The 20,239-nt window shown below is 40.6% G+C and overlaps 1 protein-coding gene across 6 annotated transcripts in view; it reads right to left on the bottom strand.

The window, feature by feature from the left end:
• LOC138747596 (putative sodium-coupled neutral amino acid transporter 10) overlaps positions 1 to 1,204 on the bottom strand; it is a 49,908-nt gene extending 48,704 nt beyond the window's left edge. For all 6 annotated transcript variants that reach the window (XM_069906967.1, XM_069906965.1, XM_069906966.1 and 3 more), the window contains exon 1: positions 1,004 to 1,204. In XM_069906967.1, the coding sequence (XP_069763068.1) occupies positions 1,004 to 1,099 (96 nt within the window). In that variant the 5' untranslated portion in view covers positions 1,100 to 1,204. The remainder of the gene's footprint in view (positions 1 to 1,003) is intronic.
• Between the last annotated feature and the right edge of the window lie 19,035 nt (positions 1,205 to 20,239).

Below are 20,239 nucleotides of genomic sequence, written 5' to 3'. Positions count from 1 at the left end.
GCTCTGTATTGACCACAGTTTGGCAATCAGTGCCATCATCACCTCAAAACTGATAGGAAACTCCAAGGCCTGGGCCTTAAAACCCCATTGTGTAATTGGATCCTGGATTTATTCACCCTCAGAAGACAATTGGCAAGAACATCTCCTGGACAATCTACACCAGCATTGGAGCACCACAGGGCTGTGTTCTTAGGCTCCTGCTCTATGCATTTAACACCTATGAATGTGTGGCTCGGTATGACAATCACACCATCTACAAATTGTTAGTGGACTCTATAAAAAAAATGGGCAATGATTCAGCAAACTGGAGGGAAATTGAAGACTTGGTTGAATAATGTACAACAACCTCGCACTCACTGTCACCAAAACCAAGGAGCTGATTGTGGACTTTTGGAAGGGAAACTCAGAGATGTGCGATCCAAAGACACCAGCAGTATCCCTTGACAACACACCATATTTTAAGTTTGACGTGAACTCCTCCCTCTAGTTAAATCTCCTTACATTCCCACCCAATCCATTTGCCCCACCTTGTTTTTTTTTTGATCCTCAGAGCCTGTCTTTATTCATTTCAAGGGTTTCCACAAACAGCATTTCTTAGAGGTTTATGCAAATTGATGCAACATCAAGAAGTTGTGCATGTAATACATCTGTTTAGGCTGATGCAAATAAACCAAGTAAAAGTAAGAACTTAAAGTGCTCTGGAAAATCTCATTTGCGAACGGCAGTACATTTGGTTTTCATCACTTGTTTTTACCTTACCACCACTCAAAAAATTTCACCAGCAAACAAAGATATTAGACAAAAATGTTGTGAAGCAAGTACTGCGGTATGTACACTTGCCACCAAGCATTTAACAATATACTCAAGAACGAAAGAGGAATTATCACTTCCTTGAACTTTGGAAATTAAACACATCATCTTTGCTTGTTTGAGTCAAAGAAACTGAAATCTTTGGAAGGACCTGGCTGCTAACCTGCTTCAATTTAACATGAATAATACTTGCCTGCTGATAGCAGGAGGGCAGAGTCAGCACAGATACTCCGATAATACTGTCCACAACCGTGAGTGTTGAACTCCACTCCTTCAACGGCATTCCCATGTGTTCCTTTAAACTGTAACAAGTTGATAATGACTGGATAGAAACAACTTAAAAGAAGCTTAAGGGTGCACCTGCTAAATACTCTGATGTATTCAGTGCTCCTCATATTTCCTGATTTCTGAAATGTTTATGTTGGACTCCTCCCCAGATTTAGAATAAAGGTTGTGTGATGAATAGTTAGTTGAGAATGAAAAATTGCAATCAACCCACCTTGATCCATTGTGATAGCTGATTATTCATGGTTAAATCCTATTGTTGCTTTGGCATCTGCAGAATGTTTGCCTCCCATTCAATAATTAAACATTACATTGTGCATTTTATAATATCCATCACTAACCTCAAATCACCCAGAAGCACTCAACATCTAATCAATTATTCTTGAACTATGGTTTCTATTGTAATGTGGGAAATTAATGAGAAAATGTCTCCTATCCCTTGCCCAGAGGATGGATAAATGATACTCCTATTTGTCAATAATAATTTTACTTTCAGAAGAAAGCCCTCCCAAAACCAACCATGACAGGTAATTTCCCCATCTCGTCACCTGTTTGCCCATCCCCTTTTGGCCCCCACCTTTCTCCTCCTTCCTCTTTTATCCTCTGGCTATTTTCAATTGGTAGGACTCCCTTCTAGACCATCGGCTAAGACTTACCCCAATTTTAAAGACATGAACAAAGCTGACATTCTCATTGCAGTAACGATGGAATGCTGCAGTGTCTGATTGTCAGGAGGCATAACCTTGTTGAAAAGTAGAGGAGTTCAGTCCAAACACAACCAACCAAATTATTGTGTGAAGGTCCTCTTTACACTGGCTTCTCCATCAATGTTCCCTCTAATTCTTAGTAGACAGTATGTGCATGTTGTGCAAATGATTTTCTTGTGACAAAAGTATGTGCACGATGAATGGTTTCTTTTCTTCACCAAATGGCTTGATCACTGAAACAATAGAAGAAGCATTGCATACCTGCAGTAGAACTATTCTGAATTTGGAGTACAGAATGAGATATTAGTTGACAGACAAGGTAAAGGCTCCATTATTATCATGTAATTCTACATGTTGAATGTTACATACATGAAATTCTTTAACTTTCGTCTACTGTAAGACAGACAGAGAGCTGCCACTTTGTCCAGCGCCCCTCACAGAAACCTCCAGCACCTGGTGTTCCTAGACAGTCTCCCCTCCTGAGCCTGCTTCGCTTCCAGATCAGACAATCTCAGGTGTATTCAGGCTATTAGGCTTTATATGTCTGTGGTTTTATCACCTGTTAACGTGTGAAAATCTGCTATTTTTTTTTCAAACATGTTCTTCTGAACAATATAGTTGAGAGTCTCCAGAAATTCGAACGCATTATTTTTGTTTTGCCGGCTGTCTGGGAGTTCAATATACTTTTCCAGATGTTCATTAATGTGTTAAACTGAATGTAAAGAGTTACCGTATTCATTTTAAGAGCTAACAACACATTGTCGATAAGAACATTGATCTCCTCTGGGTCTGATCGTTTTCGCTCTTGCTCATCTGATTTCAGATTTACTGTCAGAGTACCTACATGACATCACATACAACTCAGATTCCTTTTTCCTGCGGGTGTGGCACAATCACTACCAATTGGTAGTGCAAAAATTAACTGCGCACAGAACTGCACTCCCACGTAACATGCGTAGCACTCCTGAAATTGATCATGATGGGCTTTGTACACCGTCCAAATGTGATTTACTTGCCAAATGATGCTTCAAAAAGTCAAGTTTCCAAAGTTCATACTACTTCTTTCCACTAGCAAATTCTCCAGCAACTTTCCCAACATTGACAATACAGATAACTCCAGTTTCCGAAACATACATAAATATTTCTTGCAGCTGAACATTCATGAGCAGTGGCAAATTAACTACCACCTGAGCCTCTCAGCTAAGCTTTAGTCAGGATTCCCCCTGACTTTGCCCCTCCTGCCCCACCCTTCGTTGAATAAAATAAAGTGACAATAAGTTACGTTAACTTGTATAGTTGTACTACGTATAATGTACTACATGTATAAGCAAGAAATTTAATTATAGCATCAACCCTTTCCAGACGAGCTTTCACGTAATCACATTCTGATTGGTATTGTCGAGTAATCAATTTACCCCCTCCATAAATCTTCGTCCGCGAAGCCAAGCCAAAGAAAAAGAAGAAGCCTGGTCTTCACTTGAAAACAGTCTGCTGGTAAAACAGAATGCCTTAACTGTGCTTGGAGAACACAGCCAACTTCTGATTTTTTCACCATTTGTAAGGGAGCAGTAAAATACAGACTTACTAAAGTAATGTTTCAGTTTACCATCACACTTGATAGATTTCACAATACTGGCATTTATGTTCCAACAGGCTTTGCTCCCCGTCTATAACCAGTATACGCGCATGTTAACACCAATGTAATAACACAATCTCTCAGCATTACTTCTAAATCCTTATGTTTCGAGCCTAATTTAGAAAACAAAATAGTATTTGTAATATTCCAGACATGAAAAAAAATACAAAAGTACTAAAATATCATCCAAAATGCTACTGCACCTGATCCACTCGGCTTTAAGCTTGTTATAACAATTTTCAACTGGTGGAGAAATTAAGAAGTCACATACTTCCTGCGCCACCTCCGGTTGCAAAGAAGCAATACATACGCAAAACGCATCTCCTGTGATGTCATGTTCTGGGTAGAAAATTGCACCTCCACCTGCGCAAACCATAACACCAGGTCATTGGGCCAAATGGTGTTAGCTTCAAACTGACCGCCACAATGAGCAATGCAGCTGCAGTGGTGGTCAACTGACTCACCTCCTCTGTCTCTATGTTATCCATGGGTGAAAATGTTATCCTGTGTTGACAGTAGAATGAAGTAGGACAGTAAATGTACATGAACCAGCAGATCACATTGGGGTCACCAAAGTAGAAAAAACTCATTAGTTGTGAATTTCCGACTCACTATTCCATATACAGCGTGGAACTCCAGTCAATAGTTCCATCTCCAGACTGCTGAGCTGAAGTGAGTTAATCCAAACCTGTATCACAAGTTCATTTGGGGGGGTGTGGGGGGGGAGAGGGGGAAACCAAGTCCCCTGGATCACTTGGTCTCTATTGGCCAATCAGCTTCTTGCTAATCTGAGCTTTTTCAAATCCAACTGCCTGAATCACCTGACTCCAATTGACAAGTGCAACCTTCAGATAAAATCTGTGTTGAAGTCTGCTACAATAGAATGTCAGTAGTTCAAGAATCTTTTCAGGGTCAATCTTGGATGCACATAAATGGTGGGGGGTTTTTTGACAGTGGACCTCAAGTATTGGAAGATAAAAAGTTAGCACATCACAGTTTTTTTTCCTACAACGAATCTTGCTTCATTCTTTGTTTTCACTCCATTCCAATGGATGGGCTCTGTATCCTGTATCAAGGTTCTACTCTGCCATTGTATAGCACAGTGGTTAGATTTTGGGTAGTGTATGGTTAGTGATCAATATTTGTGTGCGAGTTTCAAAACATCAATCCTTATTGTAGGAGATGCCCAACCTGAATTTCTCCAGCACGTGGTGTATTGTAAGAGGTATCAGTGGTTAGAACAATCAGTAAATGTTAAGATTTTTTTCCCTCCAGTTAACATTTGTACTTTTTACAAGTTTCTGGGTTGCAACTAATATTAAAAATCCCTGTTTTATTCAGATGGATTCAATACATTTTTTTTTAAATCACTTTTGTCTGCCCTTGGGCATTGAAGCAAATTTAATCAACTTGTTACTTCTCCTTAATTGAAGATTAGTTGACTCAGTTCACCTGCTGTTAAAATTGAGGGCTTTTAAAGGCTTTTTTTTTGCAAATCTCCATGAGGATTGTCTCCTTAAGGCAGATTCTGTTAAGGTCATAAGCAGTTTGCAGATGGGAGTTAAAGTAAATAAAAATGATGTTATTGTGAAATTGGCCACAGGTTTGAGAACAAGACAAGTGTATGGTAATCTTCCGTCTGTTGATCTGTCCATTTTTACGTGGAGCACTGAAATGTGTCAATACATCCTTCTTGCTGTAACATGTAAAGGTAAAGTACATCTTTAGAACTTGGTGAAATCTTAATTCAATACTGACAAGCAATCTAGTAAGGAAGTGATCTCGGGAGAGTGTATAACAATGAGTAAGTAATTCCTTCTCAGGGTTGATTGTAAAACATACTTATGATGAATAAAGAAAACCAGTCAAATAGACCCAATAATTAGTAAAGAATATAACTGCAAAATCAAATAAAGGAAGATTCATTCTATATAATTGGGGAAGGCACAGCCAAAGCCTCCTGTGTGGCCAGAAGCAGAAAACGAAATACTAACTTTGACAGCCAGCTTCTGCACAGTATCAACCATTAATCAAACTGCACTGGTTCTGAATAACATTATTGCCTTGGCTGCAAGACCTGGTTCATCCTTGACAAGACCCGGAGGGTCGCCACATATTTAGAATTGATAAGAAAAAACTCCAGAGGATTGTTAACTTGGCCTGCGACATCACAGGCACCAGATTTCACTCTAGGTGACATCTAGGTGAAGCATTGTCTTAAGAAAGCAGCCTCTATCCTCAAAGACCCCACTCGCCCTGACCTCTTCACTCTGCTACCATCGAGGGGAAAGGTGCAGGAGCCTAAAGACGAGCCCTCAGCAGCACAAGGGCAGTTTCTTGCCCTCGGAATAATCAATGAACCAAAGATGTTGTTTACTTTTTGTGCTCTATTATTTTTATTTTTTATATTATTGTTGTAAGATGGCTTATAATAAGAATGTTTGCTCTGTGATGCTGTCACAAAACACCAAATTTCTGACTTGTTCATGCCAATAAATTTTGATTCTGATATGATAATCAACTGGGGCTGAATAGAATCTTTTCCCTGCCAGGTTTAAATTACACAATCTAATCTGGATATGTGAGGCGCAGTCATGACTTGTTGATTTCAGATTCTTGGCAAGGAAACTAGAATGCAGTAAACATTTAAAACAAATCCTTCACCAGCATTAAAAAAGTTGCTTTCAATCTGCTCGAAATAAATGATCAAATATAAACATCACCTGAACCCTATTTTGTACATAAGATGACAGAATCTTCCCTTTGAGTACATTTTAAAGTATTTTAGGAATCCAAACCAAATGCCTGTACTGTGAAGACTCTGAATCCACTATTTCTGAAGATCTGTCACAGCAAAGATTTCTGCTTTAATGTTCAACCTTGTTTTCGAAGAACATCTTGCTGGTCTACTCCTCCCTCACAGATATGATAAATAAAGATATTGTGACATCTGGCATTCCACAAACTGGAGCACAGAGGCATCAGTTTACATTCTGAAGCTGTACTCATGCAACATAACGCTAACATGTCATCTTTTGGATGAAATGTCAAATCTATCCTCCCAAAATATTGAATTATTTCAAGTAAGAAAAGATATCTCGCTCTAAATATTTGGCTATCGTTTATTACACAACAAAAACTCAGACAATATTAACAGTGTTGCTTGTGAGAGCTTGTTGTGGCAAAGTGTACTTTTTCTCAATTCCAACCGTGTCCATGCTCTGAAGTACTTTATTTTCTCCAAGTGCTTTGAAGGGGTGCGATTTTTAAGGATGGTGCTAGAACTGGATCCCCCCACCCCCAAACACAGTAAAAGGCAGAAACAAAAGCAAAACTAGACAGAACAACAAATGAAAATGTATTCCTTTCTGACGAACTCGACGCATTCTACGTTCGCTTCAGGCAGGAGACGGGCGAGTCAGCGGCGCACACCAAGTCAATCTCTGTCACACCTGGATCCCGGTTACTGCTGCAGTTGTCAGATCGACTTTCTAAAGATTTAACCTATAGAAAGTGAACAGCCCAGACGGAGTCCCTGGATGTGCCTGTGCAGACCAGATGATGGGATAGTTGACAGGTATCATTAACTTCTGTTGGTACCTACAGTACCTGCTTCAAGAAGGCCACTATCATCCCAATGCTGAGGAAGAACATGGTAATGGGCCTAAATGGCCACAGGCCAGTGGGTCTGATGTCGACTATCATGAAGTAATTCAAATGTTGGTCCTGACTCACATTAACTCCAACCAGCCTTGGCCCACTTCAATTCACCTCTTCCTCCAGTAAATCCATGGCAGATGTCATCTTGTTGCCCCTGCACTCAGCCCTGGAACATCTGGATAACACCAATATCAGACTACAACTCATTGATTACAGCTCCAGTTTCAACACAATTGTGCTAAATCAAACACAGGTACAGACACAGAAGAAGAGGAAGAATAAGACCTTCACAGAGAAATAGAAGGTAAAACTGATGGACAGAATATAGATAAAGCTTTTTTTGAAGAACAAATGAGATCATTAAAAGAATGGTTGTCATTAGAATTTAGTGCAATTAAAAGGAAAATGAAAAGACCAGAAGATAAAATGCAAAGTTTAGAGCTGGTCACGAAAGAATTTAGTGCAATTAAAAGGAAAATGAAAAGACCAGAAGATAAAATGCAAAGTTTAGAGCTGGTCACGAAAGAAATAGGGAAAAGAGTAGAGAATGTGGAAGAGTGGGAAACGGCTGTAGAAATGGAAGTAAATGACAAGAGAAAAACTGGAAGAAAGTGACAAAAAAATTAAAGAGACACAAGAGTTGTTATCTCAGAAAATTGATATGTTGGAAAATTATAGTAGGCGAAACAACATAAAAATAGTGGGCCTAAAGGAGGGTGAAGAAGGCACAGACATGAAGGAATTTATAAAAGGATAGATCCCGAAGGTCCTGGGAATGACAGAAATGCAGGAAGAAATGGAAATAGAAAGGGCTCACAGAGCATTAGCTCCGAAACCACAGACACATCAAAAACAAAGATCCATCTTAGTAAAGTTTTTGAGATATGCGACAAGCGAAAATATACTGGAGTGGGCAAGGAATAAAGTTAGAAAAGATAATAAGCCATTGGAATACAAGGGTCAAAAAATATTTTTTTACCCAGATATAAGTTTTGAACTCTTAAAGAAGAGGAAGGAGTTTAATACAGTGAAAACAATTTTATGGAAAAAAGATTACAAATTCATGTTAAGATATCCAGCCATGCTTAAAATATTTATACCTGGGGAGCAAAACAGGCTGTTCTCGGATCCAGAGGAAGCGCAAGAATTTGCAGAACGTTTGCAGAACAGAAGAAGAGATGAAGAGATGTAACAAGAATGAAGAACGGTGATAAAGTATATATAAAGATGTAAAGACAATGTATATGTAAAGAACTAAAGAGGGAAAAGAGAAGGAAAGTAAGGGGAAAAAAGAAGAGAGAGAGCTTTGTTATATGTGTTTTCAAAAAAAAAGTGTTTTCTGGAGAGGGCTGGGTGGAGGGGGAATAACGTCACTGCAAAATCAGTTGACGCTGCGAACAAGATCGTAACCCAAATGAAAAGGGGAGTTGTGGTTGCCTGGCAAAGGGTATGGGGCAACTCAGAGACGGGGGGAACTTTTGGAGTTAAGGTATTAGTGGTTGTGGGAACTGCGGGGGTACTTTATGTCTTAAATGTGTTGTCGTATATTAAGTGTAATAAAAGAAAACTAAGAGATGAAAATGGGGAAAAGGGGGATGGAGGTGGCGAAGAAGTGGAAAAGAGATGTATGCAAGATATAAGATGGCTATGTTGAACTATATGACTATAAACATTAATGGAATACATATCCAAATTAAAAGGAAGAGACTACTAAATTTATCGAAGAAGGAAAAAATAGATATAGCATTTGTGCAGGAAACTGAAGTAGAACATAACAAATTAAAGAGAGACAGGGTAGGATTCCTACTATTCAAAAGCTAGAGGTGTAGCCATATTAGTTAACAAAAATGTACCAAACACAATTGTGCTAAATAAACTCCTTCCCAAACGCCGTTCAGCACCATCTCTGCAAATGATCCACAACTTCCTGTCCTGCAGGGTGCAAGGTTCGATGATAGTAGCTCCTCCATAATTTGTCCTCATCCCCAATGCCCTACAAGGTTTCATGCTCAAACTCCTTTTGTACTCCCTGTATACTCATAATCACGTAGCCAAACACCACTCCAACTCAACTGGTAAATTGGTGTATTATACCACAATCATAGGCAGGATCTCAAATGCTTCTGTATGTATGGGAGGGTGAATGCAAAAGCAGGGGATTCTAGTGTTAGTTAGGAGTGAAACACAAAAGTCTACAGACACTGTGGTTGTGGCAAAAGCACAGAAATGCTGGAGGAACTCAACAGATCTCGCAGCGCCCATTGGAGGTAAAGATATAGAACAGGCATTTCAGGCCTGAGCCCTTCTTCAAGGAATAAACAAAGAACAGGAAGGCACCAGAATAAAGACTGAAGACTGTCCAGGGGAGGAATCCAGACCAACCAAAAGTGTAAATTGGTTATGATAAGAGAAGTGAGAATTAATGTTGGCTTTGTGAAAAGAGATGGAGAAGAGAGAGAGAGAGTGCGAGCTGTGGCAAACGTGACAGAGGAAGGGGAGGGGGGAGGCTTTAACAGAAACTGGAGAAGTTGATGTTAATGCCATCCATCACAGAAACTGAATTAAATTAGGAACTGCCTGATTAACTGGTCAAAATAATGGAGTACTTTGATACTTCTGGCTATGTCACTTCAGGTGTGTGGCTGTGAGCTGTACTTCTGTAGTTTATATCTTAAGATGACAATCGAGAATGTGGAAGAGAAAATTCATCAGGTATCCAATACTAATTTGTATTCAAAGATGCCTGCCAACAAAATGTGGATTTTAATGGAAGGAGAGAATCTAGGCAGGAACAGTGAAGGTTGCCCTGGTTGGTAGCAGTTATAACTTCCCATCTATAATGAACAAGAACATGAGTTGTGAGAAATTTATTACCCACACCTCAGTGTGATTGCCTCACTGAGACATTTAGTGCCAACGAGATGAGGAAGAAAAATTAAATAAAATATATAATTAGGCAAATTGACTCTGCATAAAATATAAACTGAGTTGGTTCTATTTACAGCATTAGCTTTTTCATCAAATCCCATGGTAATATATGAAAGTTAATGGCCCTGCAACTAGGGACTTGCTTACCTTGACAGAACAGTCCCAAGGGGATATTTATCAACACAGACTCCTAATCCATTAGGAACAGTCGGAGCACGAGGAATTGACAAGCTTGGTGATGAATGAGGCTCCTGCTTTAAAGTTAGTCTCCAGAGATCTGTCCCAGTGCAGCCAAATTCCATTCATCTGCAAGTAATGCAGGCAATGGACTGGAGCCATTTTGTTTCTCTGCAGTAGAGCAACCTGGCGGGAAGATATTTCTCTCTTAATTTTGGAACTTCTGTTGCAGAGTTGGTGCAGTAAATTTATCTCCTATTTCACACATTAAATTATTCCTAAATGTTGATTTCATATAAACCCTACTTCAGAATAGCTTTTTGGGAATGCCAAGAGAGCAATCCAATGATCGCACTGGTGGCTTTATGTTTTCTTATGCAAACGTTCGTCAGGAAAGTTAACACATCAGAGGAAAGACTAGACATTATTCAGTATCTTATTGCGGGCTGTACAATGAAATATTTCTCAAAATTCAGCAATGATCTTGTGCATAAATATTGACAGCCACAGTTTGCTCCACAGACTATAGAACAATGAACAAACTTCTAATTAATGTTGGTTGAGAAATGTAGGTGAAGATATTGGGAAGGCTCGCAAATCTTTTTAAAATTGTGCCAATGGACATTCTGAGAGCACTTGAATAAACAGGCAGGATCTCTTGCATTTAAAAGAAAACTCTGTTGACGCCACATTCAGACAGTTTTGTGCTTAAATGTTAGCCTGCCTGGTATGTTCAAGGTCTGTGGTTAGAACTGACTTTATGCAACAATGAGTTGGCAGCCCTGACCTGCCCAGAAAGTCACTCTGTCCAATCCTAAAGTGGAGTTTAAACCCAAAACAGAGCTTGAGAAAAAGGATAACAAACAGATCAAGCTCGCTGATACCATTGGTGGCTCTTGCAACAGCTGGGTACATCAGAAAAGCAGAGAATCCAGAGATGCTGGGTCCAGGACCATTTTAGTCCATGATTTTATGGTTTCTTTGGGTATGCATAAAAGCCTGTGGATGAAAATGGGGATAGTTATATTTGCATGTAAACGTGAAACAAGTGTGTGCCCATGTGGAAATGCGTGAGAAAGAAAGAATGAAGGATGGAAGAAAGGGAGGAAAGAAAGAAAATTTTGCTCTCTGTAGCTGCATTCCCCTCCTCAAAAAGTCTTGGTCTACAGGCAAGGAAATACTCTTGTAGTATAATCACTATGCAGAAGCTAATTTGAGAAACGTTAGCTTCTTTTGTACTGACAATAACCACACCAGCAGTGCGAGTATAAGACAGCTTTAATAAACTAATATGTACACTAAGAGGTCTTGTCTCTCTGCAGGACGAACCTGGAAGGCTAGACTGGAGCTCTGGACTGCTCTATATACAAGGTCACCGGGAGGACCCCTGGTGACCTAGTGGTGGAATTACATATCACCACAGTCAGGTTTTATCAATGTGAAAGTCTGTGTGCCTGCGAACATGCAAGATCTTGTGTGTGTCATTATACGTTTGTACTTGTGTGTATTTTGTGCATGTATTCCCTCTAACACCATCCTTATATGCATGTTTTGCAGCACTGAGCTTTCTGTCAGACAATTATACTGGGAAGAATTTGACTTAGCTCTAAGAGTTTTTAATGTCAGTTCAAATTACCAGCAGAACAGAAATGACCATTATACATGAAATCCAGACTGAAATCCAGCCTGCCTGAATCTGCAATGCTTTGACCTTTTGACACATTCTCACATTCTAACATTCTATCCATCCTCAACACTATGAACACAAGAGCCTGGGTAAATATTTAAGGAAAAGGTTTTGTTTTGACTAGGTTAGATAGGGAGTTCCAAAGTGACAGTAACTTGAAGGCTTGTATTTCCATTGGTATATAGCATGAGTTCTATGGTCAAATTGATCAATCATCATGGAGCAGTAAAGCCAAGATTGGAGGTGAGTTTGTACGAAATCGATCAATGTTGTGCTTCTTGTTATATTAGTGAGCAAAAATAGTTTATTTCTTTAAGATTTCACTGTTCAGATTTGGTAAAACTTCTACAGAAATAGGCATATACAGAGTAAAACCCTTGGTATCCGGCACCTATGGAGATTGTTAGATGCCAGATACTTGAATTTTCTGGTTGCTTGAGATTATGTTGCGTGATTGGTGAACTGACCATTGGGGGCACCAATTTTTAAAATGTATTTTTTTAAAAACCTATATATTTTCCACGATTTTTGTTCTTATGTATATGATTTGGATGAAAATACTTGTAGACCACACAAAAATTGTTGGACAACTTCCTCACTGTTCTCAAGTCTATGAATACATCTGCATTATATTTGTCAACATTAATGGGGTATTAAAGCCAGGAGGTTGAATAAAACTTCAGTTCAGGCACATTTGGAGTGCTGGGTGCTGTTTGGGTCGTTAGTTTGCTGGGAGATCAGCAACATTTCCAGAGAAATAATGAAGGACATACTTCTAGTATCCCTCCTTACTTCTGCATTGGCCTTCTGGTTCTTGCCAAAGTGAAAGCCAGAAATCCAACTGAACCAGGTGCAGCGGTAGCAGCCAGATTTCAAGTCCCAGTGCCTCCAAGCTTGGCAAATGATTTCTCACTTTGTGCCGTGAACACAGTAAAACTCCTATGGAGCTTCATAGGAGAATAATCAGACAAAATAACAATTCCTCAGTCGAAATAGAAGAGAGAGTCGGACGTTTTATCAAAGGGGTAACATTTTGGAGGGGATATGAGATTATCAAGCTTTTTGTTACCCATGTATAAACTTTGCAGCCAGTGACAAGCCATTGAAAAGCCGTATGATATAGTATTGGATAAGAATGAGAAAGGAAAGGTTTTTGGGTGGAAATGCCAAAAATTGGCTCCTAGAGTGTTGAAGGTGGAATGAAGGAAATCAAAAGGTGTGAGAACTCTGCTTTGAGGCCAGAGAAAATTCTGCACTTACCTTTTTTATAGAGCAGCCCTAAAAGGCTGTTCCAGTGTTGCTTTTAGGTAGAATGGTGCATCCTCTGGAGCTGATGTAAGCAGGTCAAATGTTGTCGTGGTACTGCCCATCAACATGACGGCATAAATACGTGGCGAGCAATGGCCGTCTTCATTACCCATAATCTCCCATGTAGCTGGAAAACTGGGAAACATTATGGGTAATGAAGTTGGCCATTGATCATTCTTCTGCCTGACCAAATCTGTTTATATTTTTTTAAAATCTAGCCTATTCAATGGATTCAACCCCTGACTGACAGTGTCTTCCTCCGCTTGCTCCTGGGCACCTTGGCCTTCAAGGTGGAAATGTGACAGTGTCTGTAGAGGTCTTGACTCGACTAGGACCTGGGTCGTGGGCTGATGGCATCATTGGATGTCATCAGCCCACCCCTAGCCAGGCACTTGCAGCGGCTGTACATTTATGAAGCGAGGTGGAGCACTCTGCTCCACCACTGGAACTACCCCCTCGGAACGATCAGAGTCGGCATCTTGGAGTCGCTCCTGGAGCATTTATGAGAGTAGGGTCAGAGACGTGAGGGTGCAGAATCTCCGTCTTTACATTCACTTTTTTTTTATCCTATAAAAGGGCCTACTGTATCCTTCACAGTGCTGCCATTGGAAATGAAAATGACTGACCGATTATTAAGCTGGATTCGGTCTCAAAGAGAATTATTGACTGCATTCTGTTCCATGATGACAATACCATTTAAAAATAATGATTGAATGTGTAGTATTAATGGCACAACTGCAGTGATGGAACATATCGACTGCCACTACTGGCCATTATCAAAACAATCGCCTGCACTGACAACAATGAATTCAACTTTGTAGCTTGCCAATGCACAAATTGTAGATGTCCCCATTTCTTTCACAGGTGCGTGGAGCCACACACCATTCAAATCAGAAACGAATGTTACTGGTTGAAACAAAGTGGGAGCAGAGAAGCAGGATCTGCATATCAGATTATTGTGGCGCAGTTTTATGTCAGAGCAGATAAATGTAGCGACCTGTGAGATCAACCAAGAGCTGATTTTAAGCCTCATTTCCCTCTTGTGCTCAACAAGGTCTGGATAGGATGGGATGTAAAGTTAAAATAGAGTTAGTTCTTTTATCCCAAGGATTGACATTCCCTTTGCACTCACTGCCAGTTTAGCATTTTGTTTTGGGCAGCCTAATGGATCTATGTGCTGGAAAATGCCAAATAATGGGGCCTTGTGGAATTTTAAACCCAGAGGGGTATACTCAACTAATGTTGAGATCCATAGTCAAATAAAGAGTACAAAATGGAAGATATTTTGTATCCTTTTTGCAATTCAACCTCTGCTCTTCTCTATCTTGGGCCTTCACCTTATGCTCACCCAGATCCTGATGGTCTCCTTGCATTCCCACCCCAATCCAACTGTCATAACTCTCAGTGGCATTACTGCTAGAAACTGGAGGCACAACTTAGCAGATTCAGATTTATTGTTAGAGTGCATACATGACATCACATACAACCCTGAGATCCCTTTTTTAGCAGAATTGTTGCTAATTGGTAGTGCAAAAAAAACTGTACATTTAAACAAAGATCTGTAAACTGATAATGAATGTAAACAAACTGTGCAATACAGAGAGAAAAAAATATATCAATAAAGTGCACTCGTAAGAGCCCTTGAATGAGTCTCTGAGTCTGTCGTTGAGTCTGATAGTAGCAGCTGTTTTTGAATCTGGTGGTACGAGTCTTGTGGCACCTATACTTTCTTGATGGCAGCAGCGAGAACAGGGGAATGAGCTCCAGTTGTTCAGGTTGGTGGATCCTTGCTCCGGTGTGCCTGTGGGACCTCGACTCATACTTGGCCACACCCCTACACTACACTCTCTCCTCCTTCTACATTGGCTTGGTTTTGAAAACACCAGGCAGAGGGCTTCCTCCTTCTATTGGCAGGGAAGTGGAACTTCCTTTTCGATGGCCATGAAAAATGACATGACACGCACAGGTGATTAAAAACCCCACCATCTGGGCCCCTGCAACCCCACCCTTTTCCCAATATAGAATTGAAAATCTATGGAAATTTGAAGCAGTCGCCTGTTTCCCTCTGTCAGGGAAAACCTACTCTGTATCAGCATGTCCTAACTACAAGCAGCTTATTTTCAATCACATTAAAGGAAGGCAACAAATAAGACACAAATCAGGTACAGATAGAACGAGTTCAGCACATTCCATGGATTTGATGCTGAAACCCAGCAACCAGTTCTATTCCAACTCTTAGCTTTTTGTCATCCCTTCTCATTGTTGATGATCCATGGTCCCTGACTAACCAAAGGTTTGGCTTGGGCTCATTGTTTTTCAGAGGAATTTTCACAATTTGTTTTAAAATTCGGTCTGCAGGACTAAAATCTGATTGAATTAATTAATCTCAGGATGTGGCTAGGCATTGCCTTGTGGAGGAAGTTTACATTTCAGGCTGTCTGTATTTTAAACTGTAGTCATTGTACGAATGCGTCAATGTTTTCCATTTTTATCTGCTGCTACTTGTTCCAACAGATTAGATTTTAAGTTAAAGTGGAACTAATTTGCAAATATCAAAATTTGTTATGTGAGCTCGCTACAGATTGAACAGCTGTTCCAAGGAGACTTGGAATTTGTCTAGGGTTGCCAGAAGCTTGAAAATGGAAAGTGAGAATGTTTGAAGTGTTTACGTTCAAGTCCTTACGCCAACCCAATATACCAGTCTGAATACATCCAACATCTCTGCACTTTGGACCATGAGTGGCTAAGTCCAGATGTCGTAAATCATGGATACTTTATTTTTACAGCCAGTCACATAATAATCACAAATAAACCATAGTGGTTTGCAGGTTCCTTGCAAATATATGTGAAGGGATCAAAGTTAGCATCTTGTTACTAAAATTCGGGCAGGGTTCAAAATTTTTGGTTTACGGTAATTCCCAAATGTCAGGATGTGGTGAGGCAATGTCTGTAGAGGGACTCATTGCTTCAGGCTTGAGACCTTTCATGTTGAAACCCTCCTAGATATGTCTTATTTATTTTTTTCTGTACAAAAACTAACATTGCTTCAAAATTTAATCAAAATCGACCAGCACATACGGAAGCTGCTCTTTCTTTCCTCCGTTAAGAGAATTTGGGAGATGTGGCAACAGGCTTCTAGGCAGTAACTTTAAAATAATAATATTCTGTCGTATTAATAGATGACTTCGAAAGTTGATCCACTTCAATTGAAGATGACCGTCAGATTTTTTTTGTTGCATTGGTGGATGAACGTGAGCTTTTAGTGTATGTGGGTCCAATAGGCCCATGCACTCGGATAGACTACCACTCCAAAACACTAGATGGTGCAAGCAGCCTGTCTGTTCCTTCCTTGTAAACAAAACAGGAAATGCAGTAATGAAACATGTTTCAGCATTAAAAAAGACCATAGTAAACTATGAGGCATCAGCGAAACCAGAGTGCTGCACATGCCAGATATCTGAAAGAAAACAAAATGTTGGAAGTACTCAGCATGTCGAATAGCATCAACAGACGAAGGTACAAGAACATCAAAATCAGGACTGCCAGGCTGGGGTATAGCTTCTTTCCGCAGATGAGAGACTGATGGACAATATCCTGCCACCGTGAAAATCATCCCACCTTTTTATATATACTTATCTTGATTATTTATGTGATCTTTATGAATGGTGCATTGGGTGTTTCTGGGCATGCCCATGGTTTGGAGAGATGCTGTTTTGTCAGGTTCTATAAGCCTGAATATACCTGGGATTGTCTGATCTTGGAAGCTAAGCAGGCAGAGGTGCTGCAGGTTTCTGCAAGGGTTGTTGGACAACGTGGTGACTGTCTGCCTTATCGTAGACAAAAGTTAAAGAATTTCATGTGTGTTACATTTTAAATGTAGAACATGACAATAATGGAACATTTACCTTTTCTATCTTTATATGTAGATAAATTAACTTCAATTAGAAAGCAAAACTGGGGCAATCATAAAATATTATCTCTGCAGACACATGGGATACTGCAGATGATGGGATTTGAGGTTAAACATGCTCTACTGGAGGACTCGTTGCATGGAGCAGTGGGAGAAAAATAATGGTCAACATTTCTATGTTCATAACGTTGGGCTATAGACTGCCCAGGAGGAATACGAGGCGTTGTTCCTCCTCTTAACTTTGGGTGTGGAGAAGGTCCAGGACAGACAGATCAGGGTAGAAATGGGAATGGGAGTTGTATGAAATGCAACTGGGGGAACTGGGTGGACATTGTGTAAATTGTGTGACATTGTGTATTTGGTCTCACTGATGTAGAGGAGATACATTGGGTGCATCGATTGCAGAAGCATCATAGAGCATCACAGGACAGAAACAGGCCCCTTCGGCCCTTCTCGTCTGTGCTGAACCATTTTTTTTTGCCTAGTCCCACTGACCTGCACCATCCATAGCTCTCCATACCTCTCCCATCCTTGTATCTATCCAAATTCTTCTTGAATGTTAAAATTAAGCCTGCATTCACCACTTCAGATGGCAGCTGGTTCCACACTCCCACCCCCTCATGTTCCTCCTAAATGTTTCCCCTTTCACTCTTAACCCATATCCTCTGGTTTGTATCTTACCTAACCTCAGTGGGGGAAAAAAGCCTATCTACATTTTCTCTGTCTATCCCCCTCATAAAACACCTATCAAATCTCCCCTCATTCTTCAACGCTGCAGGGAATAAAGTCCTAACCTGTTTGATCTTTCCCTGTAACTCAGATCCTGAAGTCTGGGCAACATCCTAGTAAATCTTTTCTGCACTCCTTCTATCTTATTGATATATTTCCTGTAGTTAGATGACGAAAACTGCACACAATTCTCCAAATTTGGCCTCACCCATATCTTGTACAACTTTAACACAATATCCCAATTCTTATACTCAATACTTTGATTTATGAAGGCCAATATGCGAAAACTCTTCCCATCCCTATCCATCTGTGACACCACTTTCAGGGAATCGTGGATCTGTATTCCCAGATCCTTCCGTTCTGTCGCACTCTTCAGTGTTCTACCATTTACCATGTATGTCCTTGGTTTGTCCTTCCAAAATGCAACACCTCACACTCGTCTGCATTAAATTCCATCTGCTATTTTCCCAGCTAGTCCAGATCCTTCTGCAAGCTTTGAAAACCTCCTTCACTATCCACAACACCTCCAAACTTAAAGTCATCTGCAAACTTGCTGATCCAATTTGCCACGTTATCATCCGGGTCGTTGATATAGATGACAAACAACAATGGTCCCATTTGAGATTAGAGAGGGTGCATCTGAATCTTAGGCTCAAGTGGAAGGGCTGTTTGGGTCCCTGGATGGTGATGAGGGAGGATGTGTAAGAGCAAGTGTTACACTGTTGGTTGCAGGGGAAATAATAGGGGTCATGGAGAGGTAGATGCGAAGGGATGAACGGACAGGGGAATCACAGAGATTCCTGTAGAAGCCAAAAGGGTTGGGAAGTGGTAGTCTCTCTCTAGATTCTTCCTGACCTGCTGAGTATTTCCAGAATTTTCTGTATGTATTCCTGTTATATGCCATTGGTTGCTGTGAACTAATTGATTCAGTCCATTACCTTCAGCAGGCCTAAACTTCTCTTTACTACTTTATTTCCCTGGTCCACCACTCAACACCCCTCACCTCTGGCATTTAGGACCTCTGTAACCACTGTTCAAGGCATTCAGCCATGAAACAGTGTGTGGGAAATGGCATCAGAGAGCCTTGTGTTCAAGATGAGCTTTCCTCCTCAGTGTCCATGATATTTTTGCCTATCATGGTTGTTTCCTCTCTGAATATGATTGCAAATTCCTATCACTGCATGAATTAAAATGAAAAAACAACAACGAAATTACATTTGTAAATCCTTCCTCTAATTCAGGGTGTCCAAATATTTTACCATCAGCTAAGTGGTTCTTTTAAAGTCCCTGCTGCAATTCAAGAAAAATGGCAGCCAAATTTTCAAGTCCAGTTTATTTGTTATCTGATTGTACAAGTACAATCTGACAAAATAGTGTTCTCCAGTCCTCAGAACAGAGCACACAGACATGCAACCAGACATAGGACACACACAAATAAAATATATGCAGGACAAGTACAGTATTCATATGTATAAATAAATATTGTGTGGTGAATATGAGAGTTAGTTCAGCATTCTCACTGCCCGTGGGAAGAAGCTGTTTCTCAACCTGATGGTGCTGGCCTACATCTCTTTCCCGATGGGAACAGCTGATAGATGCTGTGTGTGGAGTGGAAGGGGACCTCAATGATTTTGAATGCTCTCTTCAGACAACAGTCCAGGTAGATCTCGTCGATGTTGGGGGAAGGTGGTGAGTTGATGGCAGGAGAGGGAGACTAGAGACTCCAGTGATCCTCTCTGATACTCTTATGGTCCAGTGGATCGACCTCCAATTCATTTCTCTGCATCAACCGTACCACATTGTTATGCAGTTGGCCAGGACACTCTCGATAGATCTCCTGTAGAAGCCTTGCCTGCTTCAGTCTTCTCAGGAACTGCAGTATCTGATGTGCCTTCCTGACAAATGGGCAGATGTTTGCATGATAGGAACTTGATGCTCTACAAAGTTCACATATACATTCAACAACAATGATAATTATGGCTCTTCTGTTCAGAATGTTATGTAGGACTAAATGTTAGACTTGCTGTCTAGGCCCTACGAGGTGGCCAAGTGGGTTGTGGCATCTTCTGGGTTATCAAGTGGGTGCCCTCCTTCCCCTGTCTTTCACTGATAGACCCATGACCCCTTCAGAGGGTTCAGCGGTGAATCCTGGCATCCCAGGCTCACCCCCTAGATGCCATTCACACACTTGGGTGCCCAGGTGGAACCCTTTCTCCTCATTCAGAGCCACTGACTACCCTCTTCAGCAGCTCTGGAGAGATCTTTGACTGCTATTTCCCCCCCCCCCCCACCCCAATTTAGGCTAGTTCTAACGATAACCCTGGGACCCAAGATGGCGGCTCCTAAGATTGGTAGCAGCTACAATGGGTTGTAGTCTCTAAAGAAGCAGAAGACTGGCATAG

The sequence above is a fragment of the Narcine bancroftii genome, chromosome 12 (genome assembly GCF_036971445.1).
Source record: "Narcine bancroftii isolate sNarBan1 chromosome 12, sNarBan1.hap1, whole genome shotgun sequence".
NCBI lineage: Eukaryota > Metazoa > Chordata > Chondrichthyes > Torpediniformes > Narcinidae > Narcine > Narcine bancroftii.
This window is presented reverse-complemented; position numbering and strand designations above follow the sequence as displayed.